The following is an 18,367-nucleotide window of genomic DNA, read 5'->3' as shown; positions in this document are numbered from 1 at the left end:
TCTGGCCAAAAAATGATAGATAAGCACACTACCGGCCAGATCCAGCTGGTAGTGTGCCATTATACCAAATTCTGACCCTTCCAGTAGTGGTGGCTGGAATCTGACAGATGTGGGTGTGGGGGTGTTTTTGTTAATTTTTAAACTTTTTTTCTGAGGGTGTTTAGTTAAATTAATAAACTTAAGGGATTTAAAAATAGTTGAAGAAAATATAATAGTATTTTGAGGATAATGAAACAAACAGTTATTTTGAGGATAAGATAGGAAATAATGAAACAAATGGACCCTAAGCTTTCTATTCCACCTCCTGCACAATAAGATTTTGATATTCCTTATTCCTTACAAGATTTATTTGGAATTCTTTGATTTTCTTTTCCCTTGCTGAATTGAGTCAATGTCCCCTGCCGAGTGGGCATTAATTAAGCACCACAAGAATATTCATCTCAATTGGCTATGAAAGTCCCACTCGGCCTACCGAGTGGATTCAAGCAAGGACCTATTTGTCTCGTCTAAGACATTTTCATGCTATTATTTCCATCCAACCTCATGCTTTCAATGCAAATGAGCCCCATTTGGCCAAACTTGTCCCATTCGGTACTTTGCAAATTCATTCGGTCGCTTGCATCTCCATCCGGCCAAACACATTCATTCAGCCTCATGCATCTCCATCCGGCCAAACACCTTCATTCAACTCTTTGTTTCTCCATTCAGCCTATTGTTCAACACATGCATCCTAGGCATAGTATTTCTTTCTCTATTTGACTTATTATTTATTTGGTTTATTATATACGCATGCCATGAATCACTTCTCCATTTAGCCATGAGTTTGTTTGGCTTATTATTGCTCCATTTAGCATATTCTTGATTTGGTCTACTATTACACATGCACGCCATTACTTCTCTTATTCAATTTATTGTTAATAACTGCACACCATGCGTGATACCATATGAAGTTGTTTTAAGTCATCTACTATGATCACCTTCAATCAATTTACATTGACTCGGCCACAAGGCCTGATTTCTTGAAAATTTCAACTGCAAAGTTGGTCATGCTGACTGGGCCACATAGCCCTCAAAGGTTTTTAACTACAAAGTCGATCACGTCGACTAGGCCACATAGCCCTAAAAGGTTTTCAACTAAAAAGTCGGTCATGCTGACTGGGCCATATAGCCCTCAAATGTTTTCAACTACAAAGTCGATCACGCAAACTAGGCTACGTAGCCCTCAAAGGTTTTCAACTACAAAGTCGGTCACACCGACTAGGCCACATAGCCCTCAAATGTTTCTAACTACAAAGTCGGTTACGTCAACTTGGGCACACTGCCCTCGAACTTTCAACTACAAAGTCGGTTACACCAACTTGGGCACACTGCCCTCAAACTTTCAACTACAAAGTCGGTTACGCAAACTTGGCCATGCTGCCCTCGAACTTTCAACTACAAAGTCGGTTACGCCGATTTGATCAACATCTTGAATTTCAAGTACAAAGCCGATCACGCCAACTTGATCAACATCTTGAATTTCAACTACAAAGTCTGTCACACCGACCTGACCAATGCCTTGAATTTCAACTACAAAGTCGGTCATGCAGACTCGAACACAAGGCCGAATCTCCATACATCTCCCAACTTAGGTTAGTCGAGCAAATTCCTCTCAACTCAGGTTGGTCGAGTGAACTTTCATATTCCATACAATGGTCCATCTGACCTGACGAGCTACCAACATTGATCCGTTCAGTCCACACTCATTCGATTAAAACTACTCTCTAAGCTAAATACCTTTTAACTTAGAGAGCGAGGGGTTAACTGTATGGGCAAAAAATCGTCTTGGGCTTGACGAGGCCCAATAACGAAATAAACATGTCACTGCCCAACGCCTTAACCCAATTCTGGTTGGGCTTACACTTAAAGTCACCTTGTGAACTGCCCACTCTATGAGTTGGGCTATCCTACAAGTTAAGCTGAACTAGGTTCCAGCCCATTAGCCTACAATAGTCCATAAATAGGAAATCAGAATCATATTCTATTTCCTCTTCTGCTGAGATTCTGAATCTTACTCAAACTACTAAACTTAATCTGATAAAGACAAGAAATCCTATCTCTTTCCTGATAGTGATTATCTCCCAAAGTAAGACTCAGTGTCTTACTAAGATTTCAACCCCCTAGGTTCACTATATAAACAGAGGCCTGCCCTCTCATAAAATAATCAATCTCAACTACTCAAAACCATCTATTTGCTCCTGAAGTTCTTGCTCCCAAGAACCTGACGCCTCCGCCGTAGTCCTAGCCTACGACAAGACTCCTGGTAACCCTTATTCTCCTTAATTCTTATCAAATAATCTCTTTCAGTCTTGCTAACTTAAGCATCGGAGTGCCTACGACAAACACCACCTCGGTGTTTTCTGTAAGCTTCACGCTTGTCCTTTCATGTGTGTAGTGTTAGTGAATGACCCACTTACGCAACGAAAAACAAAAACATAAATGACATGGATCATTTCTTTGAACCAAGATCCGGGTATAATATCACAGTTTATACAATATATAAATTAAATCTGTAGAAAATCAGATTCAAGGTTCAATAATCTTACGCACGTTTGGAGACTCCTCCAACTTTGTCCTTGAACGTTTTGCTACCGACCTAATGTTGGATCGAACCGACGTAGTCCACATGAAGATAATCGCAAGGAACTAAGGAGGGATTTGCTAGATCCTCCTTAGCCTTAAGAAACAAAGAAGAAAATAAGTATTTGATTTTGGCTAAACCAAATCTGGCGTGGGAGAGAAAATGGGGCTATAGGGTTTTTCACTTTTCAATGAATAGTGAATTAATGAAAACTATTAACTTTTTTCAATTAACACCTTTTCTTTTATAGTGTTATTTTACTTGCTCTATTCCCATATGGAATGGGCTTGGGCTCCAACCCAAACACCCAATGTTTCCAAACACCCCCTAATTGGATATTTATTTTAATTCATCATTATCTTCAATTAAAATCAATTAATATATATTTAATATATATATTAACATTTGACAATAATGATAATTTATTTAAATATATGTGAACACATATTTAAATGTAATTTTACTTATTTAATTTTTCTAATAAATTAAATAAAGGCTACGGCCTCAGTAAATTTAATTGCACTGTAAAATTACCAAAATACCCTTTCGCCTAAAAAGACGAAAACGCCTTTCTTTCTTCTTGGCTTTTAAATTATTTTCTATGTGTGTGACCCATAGGCTCCTCATCATACCGGCAGTGTATAGTATCACGATTAACGCCAATTAATTGTCTCACTAATACACAGACCAAGATTGGCCCCTAGCAAGGCATCATGGCCACCCGATAGATTCAGATTCAGCAAAGTAGCTACCTGTCAATGATATGGTTACCGTGCAATTCGATCCTTTCATCATACGTTATCTCGATGACACGAAGGCAAAGAAATAGTGTCAACCTTCAGTTACTCTCGATATTATGTATTCAGTTTCTAGACCAATGACCTATATTATAATCCGGATAGAGCAACAACTCAATCCCACTATGGCCACAGTTTTAGTGTCATTGTCATATACTGAATTGCGCCGTGAGATAACTTCTTCCGTACCCGAAAGTGATGAATCCTCTATCAATCCATCATAGTCTTGATACACTCCTTGATGCAGCCAATCACCACCGTATTGATAGCTCTGAATAGAACAACGTTAGGCTAGTGTCAAACTGCACCAATCGGTGCACAAGGCGCTCTGGTGATCTCAAGTCTAAGGATCACATGTATGTAATAGCCGCTTTCTACTCAAATACTCATAAAACATGTACATAATAAAATACATATAAAATAGCATAAAAAGGTTGGGCCCAAATTTTTCTTTTATTAAATATATACATTCTTTAAATACAAAAAGTTGTATCATGTACAAAACATCAAAACAGGGTGGACAGTGTAGCCATTTCCCTTCGCTTGCCGACGCCCATCCGACCGAGTCCTCACCTAGATCCTGCAAAACATGAAAAACAATGGGGTGAGCACAACTAATGCTCAGTAAGTAAATCCTCTACGCATCTATCCAGTAACTATCTTTCTCTAATTCTTTCCTTACAATTCTCATTTACCTTCTTTATACTTCTCACTACTCTCTCTTTCATAACTCTTTTAAACTCTCTTTAGTAGTCACGGCCTCATCTTGCCGGAGGCATGGCCGCGACTCGCTCCCACTCTACGTGACTTCTACTCATTTTAGCCGATGGACTCGGTATGCAGGATTCGGAACCTGGCCATGTGAGTATAAATCTGTCTCTGGGTACTCTCGGGTATAGCCTCACTTGCATGCATTCTCAGGGCTACACCACTTTTCTCTCTCTCATACTCATGCCGCTCTCTCAATGCGGCATACATGCGGGAAATCTACCCATTACTCACGGGTTCTCCATCGCATAACCTACTCTATTCTCTTTTCTCTTCGTTCTCTAGTGCTCATTCTCTCTTTCTCTCTCTTTATCTTAAAGTAGCTTATACTCACATTCTTACTATGTCTCAAGCACTTCTTAAGTGCATAAACAATGTGTATGGATAGCTCATGCTCACTAATGCACTAATGAAATGCCAAATACAAGATTTCGTCAAAACAGTCATTCTGCACAGGTCACACTAAAAATGCCATAACTTGCATTATACACATCGGATTGCTACGTTTTGGTCTTGTTTTAAAGCTTAAAAAAAGGGCTACAACTTTGATGTTTTGGTCTCAGCCCAGTTAAATCCGTAAGATGCCCAAATGTACTTAGAAAGTCACGGCTGTGACAGGGCAGATTTCACTTAGGCATTTCCTCAAACAACTATGTGCATACCAAAGCTCTAATCTATAACTCTACTCTCTCTTTAATCATCCAAAATGGGAGGAAAACTACTCATACAATCATAATTCCTGCCAAAGAAAAAACTCCCAAAAATATTCATACACAACTCTCCAACTCAAGTCAAACTCAACTCATCATTATGCAATCACAACACTTCTCATAACTCAATTAAATTCATATAACAAGATAAATACTAAACATCTCAATTTCTCAGCAAGCATACACATACATATACATACACAATCTCTACTCAAAAGCTTATTCAAAACTCAACTTGGTTGGATTTCTTACCTGTGAGGGAATAGCTTCTCTAACACTTTTCCTTTCCTTGGTAGCTTGATTTCTCTCTAAACTTACAACAACAACAACAACAACAACATAAGACTTTAACCAAAACATACTAAAACTCTCATCTAAAGCAAGAATCCTTACCTTAGGATGCTTTAGATTAAAAATCTACTCAAAACTACTCAAAAAGTCCTTGGAAATCTTGGAAGATTGGATGGAGAATTGAGAGAAGTTAGAGAATGGTTATGGCGGTGGAAATGAATGAATAAAAGGTTTCTCTACACTTTAACTCTTTTTAACTCATATTATAACCATCATTTCCCATTTTGCCCTTGCTCTTCCTTGGAAATTCCATCCATATCCTTTGATTCTTTGCAAATACACCCTTATTACCAACACATTCTCTACTTAATTTTCTTACATTTTACTCCCCACTATTCCTACTAATTAGGGGTAGAATGGTCATTATGTCCCAAAGGAAGAATTCTCTAGAAAACTCAAGAAAGTTGTTGTTAGGCTCTTCGCCGCGGCGAAGAACATTCCGTCGCCCGGGCGAAACACGGCAGAACCTACCTGTGGGTGCAGTACCTCATCGCCGCAGCGAATATTCTCCTTCGCCCCGGCGAAGATTGGATTTCCAAAATTCACCAAATCTCAACCAATTTCAAAGCAAACACTTAACCAATACAACATACAAACTCAATTGAAACTGAATCAATGAACTTTTAAGTAATACAGCAAATCTTAAATACGTACCTCAAGCGGGGCGTTACAATGCACCACCATTCGTTAGAGGATTTGTTCCATAAACACTGGGGTTACCATCCATATGGAATCCTCTGGTGGGTTAGTCCAGTGAACTTGCTGCGGTATATCCGCCTACAGCAGGCACCCATGTGTTGCACCAGGTTGTCACCAAACAACCTTGACAAGTGAGATCAGTCACTAACTTTCGACAGGGTCGTTCAACACTATGATAGCCTTACCGTATTATCTGTGCCCTTACTTCAAAATAATACTAGGGCTACGGACGTTTCTAGAATGGCCACCATATGTGCTCATAGGGTTCTCACTATCAAGATTTGAAACATTTGATACCCTCGTCACGGTTATACCATTCCAAGGACATATATCAATACATATTGCAATAATAATGATTTACGCGATATAGAATAAAATGCCTTTTATTATTGATTAATGAACATTATTACAAAGAGTCAATTCTACAATAATGGATTGGCTCTAGGGCATCTATTCTAACATGCAGGTCTAGTAGATTGTCAGTGGCCTCAACCTCACAGGATCAGGCCTTATTTTCATGATGGTAGATTTTTTGCATCTACTATTATTTATATGTACCAATTGATTTCAATCTAACCAAACATATTTAATATAACATTCCTAATAATCTTCAAAGTGATCTATCTTCCTATTAATATATTATTTCCAGTAAAACAATATTCCCTAAACTAAATGCCCTCTGACATCTTTCTTTTCTCACAAGGTCTAGGTCAAGCAAAGCTGCATTGGAAGCCACCGACAATTGTGTCATGCATACTAAGGGTGAGCAGTTCTGAATACCTTGCATTTTTTGAAAGAACTAGAACCATAATCGGAATCGAAACCGGCCGGTTCTGATTCCTAGAAACTTGGAACCGCAACCTGAAACATAGGTTCCTGTTCTGGTTTGATACCCAAGTTAATTTTAATTGCCCCCTACTTTTAAAAAAATGACAAATACACCCTCAAAAAATCACAAATACACCCCCAACAATTTATAATAATTCAGTCTCGATCCTACTCGGATACCTGAACCTCAATTCTAGTTCCAATTCTGGTTCCCGATTCCAGCACTATAGGAACCGGAACCAAACTCGAGAATTCTCAATTCCAATTTTTCAGAACCAGGGTCTAGTTCCTATTCCTACTCGAAACCTAAATCTACCATTTACCCATGCTCACCCCTAATGCATACCATAGTGTGTAATCTAAGATTTCCAATTTGATGCGAAATCATTCATAAACGATAGTCATAAAAGTTTGGCTCAAGAATAAATATATTTTCTATATGTAGCATATGAAATCAATTATAAATGTTTATTCTTAATACGGGCAAATAATAATTAAAGTTTTTGTGTTAAGGCCTAAACTTGTCACTGGCTTAGCTGGCTAGGATGAAGCCGATATACTAGCCACCGTATCTGTCACGTGAGTTACTGAATCGTTGATAAAACAGCCAAATTCTCGAGTAACGAGAAACTAACCTTGCTCCATAGTAATTAGTAAACGCATAGGAGCATCACGGGCGTAAAGTCTGAGCTTTCAAACACAAACAAAAGAACAGAAACCCTCTACGTATAATTTATAATACAGTTAAGTCTATATATATATATATATATCACGGACTCGATTCAGTGCATCTCAATCCCATTTCTTACTTTCCAATTGTCCGTCACGGGCTGCAACAAAACAACATGTGCTCATTATAAAATTATAACAGCCTTCCTTAGAATTATAAAACAAAATCTTTTTTTTTTTCTTCCTCTGTTTCACAATGAACAGAGCACGTAAGTTCTCTGTTTTGGTTTATATAACCCTTTTTTGTTTATGTTGGAGGAGAGTTTCAGCGCAGTCGTCGCCGGTTTTCGCTTGCGATGTTGCGAGCAATCCTTCTTTGGGGAGCTTGGGGTTCTGTAATTCTTCGTTGGGGTTAGATTTGAGAGTTGCAGACTTGGTGAAGAGATTGACATTGCAAGAGAAAATTGGGTTTTTGGTTAATAGTGCTGGGAGTGTTAGTAGAATTGGAATACCGAAATATGAATGGTGGTCTGAGGCTTTACATGGAGTGTCTTACGTTGGTCCAGGGACTCATTTTTCTAGTCTCATTCCTGGAGCTACGAGTTTTCCTCAGGTTATTCTTACTGCAGCTTCCTTCAACACATCTCTTTTTGAAGCCATTGGAAGGGTAAATATTTCTTCTTTTTTATGCATATATTTTTATATAATTCTTTAATCCATTCATCATCATCAACTTTTTCTTCTTCTGTAGCTGTTTAACTTTGTTGTATTAAGAAAACGAGTTTTGATTAAACGTCTGAATGGATTGAAAGTAACCATATTCATAAAAATGCACTGAGGGTATACTATGATATGGACAGGAAAAGAGAAAGAGAAAAGAAACAAAAACAAGTGGTTCTGATTTTCTCTTTTTAGGTGTGGGAATTTATTAATTATATCTTTTTCTATAATATTATGCACTGTTTAATCCAAACGCCAATGAATAGAAAGCACTTAGTTATCAGACCAGATGTATATGCCTTGTATAAATTTATGTGAATAATGAAATGGATGCTTTTGCTTTTTGATTTATTGGACTATTAAAATTATAAAGGACAGTGCTAAAGATAGTAAGTAGAGTAAACCAAATTGTCTATGTTATCTAGAAGAAAGTAGTTGATATTTTCTGACAAATTTTTACCTAGGGAAATACTTTACGGAAACAGAGTAGTTAGTAGTCTTTGAAAGACTTCCAGCTAGCCTTTTTAGTGAAGGATTAACGAGATGGTGATAGAGAGAGTGTGCCATCACATCATTAAAAAAGTGTTTATGCAATTACTTGAAAGAATAATCTTTGAAATTAAGATGATGTTTTTATTTATATTATATTTAGGTGGTCTCAACTGAAGCAAGAGCAATGTACAATGTGGGATTAGCTGGATTAACATTTTGGTCACCAAATATTAACATATTTCGAGACCCCAGATGGGGAAGAGGCCAAGAAACTCCGGGAGAAGATCCTCTACTCGCAAGTAAATATGCAACAGGTTACGTTAAAGGTCTACAAAAGAGTGATGATAGTGACCCAAATAGGCTTAAGGTTGCCGCATGCTGCAAACATTATACAGCCTATGATTTAGATAATTGGAAAGGGATTGATCGCTACCACTTTAATGCTGTGGTAATTAATTTAATTGATTTAAATATTTCCTTTTTGAAGTATTATTGTGTTTAATTTGGTTGTTATGAGTTAGGTAACAAAGCAGGATATGGATGATACGTTTCAACCACCATTTAAGAGTTGTGTTATTGATGGGAATGTGGCGAGCGTTATGTGTTCTTATAATCAAGTTAATGGTAAGCCAACATGTGCTGACCCAGATCTGCTGGCAGGTGTCATCCGAGGACAATGGAATTTAAATGGGTATTTATTAATTAATTTTCCATCCCTTATTACAATTTAACTCTTCACACTAATCTTTCTCAAATTTTTCACTAAACCTACAAAAATATTGGGTTGGTGTTGGTGCATGCAGATACATAGTTTCTGACTGTGATTCAGTTGATGTATTCTACAATTCCCAGCATTACACCAAGACCCCCGAAGAAGCTGCTGCTAAAGCTATTTTAGCAGGTTACTTCATTTCCTTTTATTTTTTCTGTTGAGAATCCGAGGCACTTGCTTCACAAGCCCAACTTCGCCCCTCTAAACCCTGTAATCTTTGAGAAGCGGGAAGAGAATAAACCACAGACGTAACTATCCAACTGGGTCATCTTCATTTCAACATTTGTGCCCACAGCATCATCAATTTACTTAACTAAAGACAATTGTTAATTAGTATTTGAATTCAGTTGAAGTAAATATTAATCTTGGTTGAACAGGGTTGGATCTCAACTGTGGATCTTTCCTAGGACAACACACAGAAGCGGCTGTCAGAGCGGAACTTGTTAATGAATCGGCCATTGACAAAGCCTTGTACAACAATTTCGCTACTTTGATGCGACTTGGGTTCTTCGATGGCGACCCAAGAAAGCAACTTTATGGGAAGCTTGGTCCCAAAGATGTGTGTACACCAGAAAACCAGGAGCTGGCTCGGGAAGCTGCAAGGCAAGGAATAGTACTGCTCAAGAACACTGCAGAATCACTTCCTCTATCTGCCACAGCCATCAAAAACCTGGCAGTAATTGGACCCAATGCCAATGTCACAAAGACCATGATTGGAAACTACGAAGGTATATATCTATAACTCAATGGGAAGAAACAAAACCAGACTTTTTAATTTGTTTCTTTGTATATGATCACAGGCACTCCCTGCAAATATACAACGCCTCTGCAGGGCCTCGCTGCTCTGGTTTCGACAACTTATCAGCCGGGTTGTTCCAATGTGCAATGCAGCACTGCACAGGTAGATGAAGCTACGAAAATCGCTGCCTTGGCAGATGCAACCGTGCTTGTAATGGGCGCCGATCAATCGATTGAGGCGGAGAGTCGCGACCGGACTGACCTTCTTCTTCCAGGACAGCAGCAACTATTGATAACACAAGTTGCAAAGGCAGCCAAGGGAGCTGTGATTCTCATAATAATGTCCGGAGGGGGATTTGATATTTCTTTTGCCAAAAATGATGATAAAATTACAAGCATTCTATGGGTTGGTTACCCTGGAGAAGCTGGAGGAGCTGCCATAGCTGATGTTTGTTTTGGACTATATAATCCAAGTAAGTCTTTTAATAATCAATCTCTCCGTAACTATCAAGAAATTGTAGATTTATCTCTTACCCGTTGGTATTCTTGATTCGTTTTCAATGATCCAATAATAAAGTGATGGGTTCGAAACAATGGAGATAAGTACAATTTGAGGTACTGGACAAGAGATAAATCCACAATTTTTTGACAATGCATCGCAGTTGCAATTTGAATTGACAATGTGTTTTATAAATGACAAATGGCCATGTTACAGGTGGACGATTACCGATGACTTGGTATCCACAATCTTATGTGGAAAAGGTTCCAATGAGTAACATGAACATGAGACCAGATGCTTCAAATGGGTATCCAGGGAGGACTTACAGATTTTACACAGGAGAAAAAGTTTATTCATTTGGAGATGGATTAAGTTATTCAAACTTCAATCATCAATTGGTTAAAGCACCAAAGCAATTATATGTGGCATTAGAGGAAAGTCACATTTGTTACTCATCCAAATGCAAATCAGTTGATGCTGTTGAACAAAGTTGTCAAAACTTGAATATTAAAATACATCTCAGAATTAAAAACAATGCAAGTATAAGCGGAAGCCATACAGTATTTGTGTTCTCTACTTCTCCAAATGTTCACAACTCAGCGCAGAAGCACTTATTGGCTTTTGAGAAAGTGGTTTTAAAAGGGCAAGAAGAAGCAGTAGTGAAGTTCAAGATTGATGGGTGCAAGGATTTGAGTGTTGTTGATGAGAATGGAAACAGAAAGATTGCATTGGGAGACCATGTGCTTCATGTAGGAAGCTTGAAGCACTTATTGAATGTGAGGATTTGAATCAACTCCTTTATGATTATTATTTTTCTTTCTCACAATGGGAAATTGAGCTTCAAATTATAGTTGAAAGCAAGTTATGCCAAATCAAAAAATTTGAACTTTCCAAGTGGATTAATGCTGGCCTTCTTATTTTCAAGTAATTTACTTTTTCTTTCATAGAAAAATAATGCGTAATGTTATTGACGAAATATGGAATGCACAAATTTCTTGATTCATGCTGGTTGTGATCAAGGAGCAATTCTCTCATTCAATCAATCCATAATTTGTGTGATTGATTGAATAATTACATTTAATTGTTTTCATTGTTTTCCATTTTTACAATTACAAAAAGTGTATAAATTAGCACTGTACAGTTTTATACGATAATGAAATATACAGAAATCCTTTCCTCTTTTCTCTTCTCTCGGCATACTTTGGCAGTATCAACATCCTGAACTGCTACTCTTTGCATCTTCATATCAATTCCTTACATGGTATCAGAGCCATAATCTTCACGCTTCCGCACAAAGAAGCCTCTCTTTTCCGTCCCTGAAATCAAACATAGAACTCGTTTTAGTGTTTTATTTTTCTGCAAATGGCAGATAATCCAAATCAAACTCAATCAAATACAGCAAACCAAACAAATGCAAATCCAATTCCAACCGGCCCAGATCCAAACCAAACCAGTCCACTCCCAACCAGTTCAATCCCAATCGGCCCAAACACACAGACCAGGCCTGACCCAGCCCGTTACCCATATGGAATGCCAGGTTATGACCTGGATCCTTTTACCCGCACCAACCCTGACCCAACTCCTCTTGGAATACCGGGTCACAACCCGGACTCTATTTCTCAAACAAGTACGGATCCAAATCCCTACCCATACCCATTTCGCTTCATCCCAGCCACTAGCAATGGTCGCCCTGAATCTGTCACCACAGCCTATAAAAATACCACCGTCGGTGGTAGCCAGAATCTGTCACCACGACCTATAAAAACACCCCCACCCACCCATACTTGCCAGATTCTGACAACCACCGTCGGTGGTAGCCGGAATCTGTCACCATGGCCTATAAAAATACCAGAACAGGCTGGTAATTAACCGATGTGGCCTTTTTAGGCCAGATCCATCGTGGATCTGGCCGTCATGGATGGCCAAAGAAATGGCCATCGTTGACCGACAACAACAGCCAGATTTGGACTTTTGCGGCCATCGATGGCCACACCTGGCCATAGATCTGGCTTTTTATGGCTAGATCCGTGATCAATGTGGTCGAAAAAGGCCATATCGACAGCCTACGAGCCAGATCCAATAGGTCTGCGTCGTAATGCCCTTTTTCGGCCAGATTCCGATAGTGGTGGGTAGGTAGGGGTGTTTTTGTTAAATTTTAAAATTTTTCCTGCCAGTTTTTATGAAATTAATAAACTTAAGGGTCTAAAAGTAATATAAAAAATAAACTAATATTTACTAAATAATTAAACAAATAGACGGGAATGATTATTGCACAACACAAAGGAAATTAGGCATGATCGCTTAAGCAATGCGAGATATCACTTAAGCAAATCATGACTAATGTATATAGGATCACTTAACTGATATATAAAATTGAACTGTGTAACAATATGCTCTGCACTCTGTAGACCAAGAGACTGCCAGAAATTTTCAGAAACTTTTAGACTATTAACAATGGCTCCTGTTATCACAATAAGGTTTTAAACACAGCTGTTGTAACCTTCTTAAGTGACGAAAGCTAAATAGACGGGATCGCTTAAGTGATTAAGGGTAATTTACTACCATATTTCTTTTCCCAGTTTATGGACATATGTTTAATATAGACGTAAACATTCTGCATCGTACATATTTAATATAGACGTAAAAGAACTATATGTTTAATTAAAATATAATAATGGTCAAGTTCCATTGAACGAATCATACACCCTATATATTTAGTATAGACGTAAACATTCTACACCATATATGTTTGATATAGACGTACAAGAACTATATGTTTAATAAAAATATAATAACGGTCGTAGTCCACTGAACGAATCGTAAATGGGTTAAGCGATCCTGTGTATTCGGATTTTATTTATTGTATTTCAGAAAATCGGTTAAGCGATTAACGCTATCTTAAACATATAACGTTAAGCGACTAAGTTCTTTTTGTTTTGCATAAACAAAGAAAGAGCGAGAAGTACCTCATGAAGTTTGAAGGGTTTAAGAGAACTAGGTAACCATGCAAGGTTAACATCTTTATGTTTTGAGAAAATAAGAAGAATATATGTTCACTAAGCTTGCATGGTTACCTTCAACCCTTCAAACTTCATGAGGTACTTCTCGCTCTTTCTTTGTTTATACAAAACAAAAAGAACTATATGTTTAATATAAATATAATAATGGTCATAGTCCACTGAACGAATCGTACACGTTATATGTTTAAGATAGAGTTAATCGCTTAACCGATCTTCTGAAATACAATAAATAAAATCCGAATACACAGGATTGCTTAAGCGATTTTCTATATCGCTTAAGCGATCTTGTGTATTTAGACTTAGTCGCTTAAGAGATACAGTGTTATTTATGATATCACTTAAGCGATCCTAACCTTTTACACTTGGTCGCTTAAGCGATTTATGATCGCTTAAGCGATCATGAGCAAAGAATACACAAGTGCCCACACGGACGATCGCTTAAGAGATCGCTTAAGCGATAACCGTGGACATGATTGCTTAAGCGATCTGAAATCGCTTAAGTGATCATTATAGAGGTAGAATCATCTACCCAGACCTATAATCGCTTAAGCGATCCGTTTGTATCTCTTAAGCGATTCTTTGCTTTTACTCTTGGTCACTTAAGCGATTTCAGATCGCTTAAGCGATTTTTACTGAGGCAGAATCAACATCTTCTCAGATCTATGATCGTTTAAACGATCCTTACCTATCGCTTAAGCGATCTTTACCGAGCAGAATCAACATCCGCCCAGATCGATGATCGCTTAAGCGATCCTTACCTATCACTTAAGCAATTCTTAACTTTTACTCTTGGTCGCTTAAGCGATCTTTATTGAGGCAGAATCAACATCTGCCCAGATCTATGATCGCTTAAGCGATCCTTACTTATCGCTTAAACGATTCCTGGCTTTTAGTCTTGGTCGCTTAAGTGATTTCAAATCGCTTGATCTTTATCGAGGCAGAATCAACATCTGCGCAAATCTATGATCGCTTAAGCGATTCCTAGCTTTTACTCTTGGTCGCTTAAGCGATCTTTACTGAGGCAGAATCAACATCTGCCCAGATGTATGATTGCTTAACTGATCTTATGAATCGCTTAAGCGATTCTTCACAAAATAACTCTTGGTCGCTTGAGCGAATTTAGATCGCTTAAGCGATCATTTGTGGAAAACTCTTGGTCGTTTAAGAGATATATGTGGTTGTTCATATACGTAATTGTTTGGTACCGTGGCTGTCTTTAAGTGATCAGGTATGCAGCAGATAGATCGTTTAAGCGATCTGGTAAAAGTCTGGTGTATAGGAGCAGATCGCTTAAGCGATCAGTAAATGGCATAAGATCACTTAAGCGATCATGGTTATTTATACTGGATCGGTTAAGCGATGCTTAACCGATCCAGTATAAATAACCATGATCATTTAAACGATATAGCAGACCATATAAGCGACTGTGTAGATTCTTTTTAAAATATTTGAACCCTTAGTACAGCATTTAAGAATATTTTTTTTGTTGCATTATAGGTAGTTGGCTATTATTACACATGGGACAAGTTGTTTTTGGTGTTGAATATTTTGGTGAGTGGGTGGAGGAAGAAAGTAGCTGGAAGTGGATTGGGAAGAGCAAAGAAGTTATACCAATTGCTGTGAGCACAGAGGTTAGTTTTGATGAGTTGATTGATGAAATAATTAGAAGAGGTAATTTGAGTTGCTCGCGTAGTGATATAGTTATGAAGTATGTTTTAAGTAGAATTCCTGAACATTATAAGGTACCTCCTACTATATTAAAGTCGGATAAAAGTGTGAAGTTATATATGATTGATGTGGCCGATAATGGTTCGAGGCCGATTTTAAGGGTTTCTTTTGTAGAAAAACCATTGGAAATTGGTTCAGAGGAAGGGGATAACGAGGAAGTATGAGGAGATTTGCCTGGTTTTAATTTGAACTACGAGGCCATTGATTTGTTAGTTGACAAATCAAGAGTAGACAGCGAATTGGGTGGTGAGGAGGACACTGTAGAAGAGGTTGGTGATGGGGGGTAGAATGAAAATGTTGAGGAGGAGGACCCCGTAGATGTTCCCATAGATGTAAAGATTCCTTTAAATACAGATTATGCAGAAGGCATAGATTGTGAGGAAAAAAACACTATGGTCATTTATGTAGGTTCAGAGGGGGCAATTGGAGGTAGTAGTGAATCAGCTCATGTTTTTAAGGATGGATCGGAGTTGCGCATAGGGTATTTATTTGACAACAAAGAGGAAGTGGTTAGGAAGCTAAAACTTGTTGCCGTGAGAGGTAATTTTGAGTTCATTACCAAAAAGTCAAATTCATTGGCTGTGACGGTTGCATGTCGTGACCAAAAGTGCAAGTGGCGGGTTTATTATAGAAGGTTGGCAGAGTCAGAAAAATTTATTCTTAGCACATATACCCGTGAGCACACTTGTGGTTTGGGACATATTTCAGGTGAGCAACGACAAACGTCCGCTGATGTTATTGGACAATTTGTCAAAATTTGATTCGTTGAAGGGAAAGGTCCATCTCCTAAAGACATTCAGAGACTTGTGCGCACAGAGTTAGGATGTGCTGTTAGTTACTGGAAATGCTGGAAAGGGAGACAACATGCACAATATTTTGTGAGGGGCACACCAGAGCACGGGTACCCAGTATTAGAAACGTACCGTTATATGCTTGAGTTGACAAACTAAGGTAGCAAGACGGCTTTAAATGGGGACAGGAATATGATGTTTAAATATTTTTTTATTGCTTACGGTTCTGCTATAAGGGGTTTTGTAAACATGAGAAAGGTGTTGGCTGTTGATGGTTGCTTAAATATTTTTTTGTTGCTTATGGTTCTGCTATAAGGGGTTTTGTAAACATGAGAAAGGTGTTGGCTGTTGATGGTTGCTTTCTGACGGGAAAGTATGGAGGTACATTGTTGGTGGCCACTGCACAGGACAACGAGAATCACACATATCCTGTTGCATGGTGTGTGGTTGACTCTAAGAATGACGAATCGTGGACTTGATTTTTTCAACAATTACGTACAATAGTGCCTGATAGTGATGAGTTGTGCATAATATCTGATAGGCACAACTCTATAAAGAAAGGGATTGGCACTATTTACTGTCAAGCACATCACGAATTCTGTATGAGGCACCTTGGTGAGAACATAAAACAAAATTTTAAGTGTGCTAGCCTCCTTCAGACATACTACATGGCAGCAAAAGCTTATCGAGTTGATGAGTTCAATAAGCACTTCTAGCAAATCCAAATCAAGGATGATAGAGTTGCTAAGTATCTTGAGCATGATGTTGGTTTCGAGCGATGGAGTAGAGCTTACTTTCCTGGAAGAAGGTTTGATGTCATGACCACGAATATAGCAGAGTCCATAAATTCGAAGTTGTTAATAGAAAGAGAGTTACCAATAGTTGCACTTTTTGATGCAATCCAGAGGACATTGTCACGGTGGTTCCATGAGCGTCGTCCGGAGTCAGATAGTTTTACTACAACCCTTGTTCTGTCAGCTGAAAAATTATTGCGAGAACGTATGGAACTATTAAATGCACTGTTTTCCTATCCTCTTAATGCTCAAGAGTTCACTGTGTGCGGCTATGGTCCGGATGCCCTAGTTAACCTTGTTAGTAAAATTTGCAACTGTAAAATGCTTGACATTCAACGTTTACCTTGTCCTTATGCACTAGCAGCACTGAAACACCAACGGAAGTCGGATTTTGGTTCAAGAATTTACATGGAACTTTGCTGCCCTCTCTATATGGCAGATCACTACATGCTAGCTTATTCAGAAACAATATATCTAGTGCCTCTAGAAAAGCAGTGGGTAGTGCCGCCAGAGTTGGCTGACATTTTCATCCAACCACCATTCAAGAAGACAGTAAAGGGGAGAAAAGAGTTAAGCGTATTCCATCAGTCTCTGAGGTTCCTCGGAAGATGAATAAGTGCTCAATTTGCAAGCAACCTGGCCACAAGAGAAACAGTTGCCAGAAGTAATCACATGTAGATCCAGAAAATTAGGTTTGAAGAAGGATGAAATTCAGGGAGTTGCGAAGGCCAGCCGTTGATAAGTTATTGTTTTCAATTATTGATGTTTTTAAATTTTATTATTACCTTTAATAAATCATTTTTTATATTTCTTGTTACATTGCCTAAATATTTGTTGGTGATTTTAGTTTGGAATTAGGCTGTCAAATTGAGGAGAAAGTATGGAATTAATACGTGTCGGTAATTTTAGTTTGTCAAAATTCTGGAGAAAAGCTGGAAAAGTATATATTGCCCATGATCGCTTAAGTGACTAAGTATATCGCTTAAGAGACAAAGGGTTTTTCAAATGGGATCGCTTAAGCGATATCACGAATCGCTTAAGCGATCCACGATCGCTTAATCGACCAAGACAAAAAGACAAGAATTGCTTACGCGATATCTCGGATTCTGCCCAGGTGCACGATCGCTTAAGCGATCCACGATCGCTTAATCGACCAAGACAAAAAGACAAGAATTCTCGGATCGCTTAAGCGATCATGCACTTGGGCAGATTTGATTCTGCCAATCACATGATCGCTTAAGCGATCCACGATCGCTTAATCCACCAAGTGAAAAAGAAACAAATCTCTTAAACGATATCTACGATCGCTTAAGCACCATGTGTAAACGAATTCCTTTTAGTACGATCGCTTAATCGACCAATGAAAAATTT

At 38.3% G+C, this 18,367-nt stretch overlaps 1 protein-coding gene across 1 annotated transcript; it reads left to right on the top strand.

The window, feature by feature from the left end:
- The first annotated feature begins 7,645 nt into the window (after positions 1–7,645).
- Positions 7,646–11,610, top strand: LOC116112763 (beta-D-xylosidase 4-like). Its single transcript, XM_031398884.1, has 7 exons — positions 7,646–8,109; positions 8,815–9,102; positions 9,176–9,345; positions 9,458–9,555; positions 9,804–10,154; positions 10,227–10,637; positions 10,880–11,610. The coding sequence occupies exons 1-7, from the start codon at positions 7,699–7,701 to the stop codon at positions 11,449–11,451; spliced, it is 2,301 nt and encodes a 766-aa protein (XP_031254744.1). The 5' UTR covers positions 7,646–7,698; the 3' UTR covers positions 11,452–11,610.
- The last annotated feature ends 6,757 nt before the right edge of the window (positions 11,611–18,367 follow it).

Source organism: Pistacia vera, unplaced genomic scaffold (assembly GCF_008641045.1).
Source record: "Pistacia vera cultivar Batoury unplaced genomic scaffold, PisVer_v2 Contig667, whole genome shotgun sequence".
Classification (NCBI taxonomy): Eukaryota; Viridiplantae; Streptophyta; class Magnoliopsida; order Sapindales; family Anacardiaceae; genus Pistacia; species Pistacia vera.
This window is presented reverse-complemented; position numbering and strand designations above follow the sequence as displayed.

Coding starts and splice junctions, on each gene's coding strand:
- LOC116112763 (XM_031398884.1), top strand. CDS start 7,699: ATGAACAGAGCACGTAAGTTCTCTGTTTTGGTTTATATAACCCTTTTT. Junction 9,556..9,803: donor TGCTAAAGCTATTTTAGCAG/GTTACTTCATTT, acceptor TTGGTTGAACAG/GGTTGGATCTCAACTGTGGA. Junction 10,155..10,226: donor CATGATTGGAAACTACGAAG/GTATATATCTAT, acceptor ATATGATCACAG/GCACTCCCTGCAAATATACA.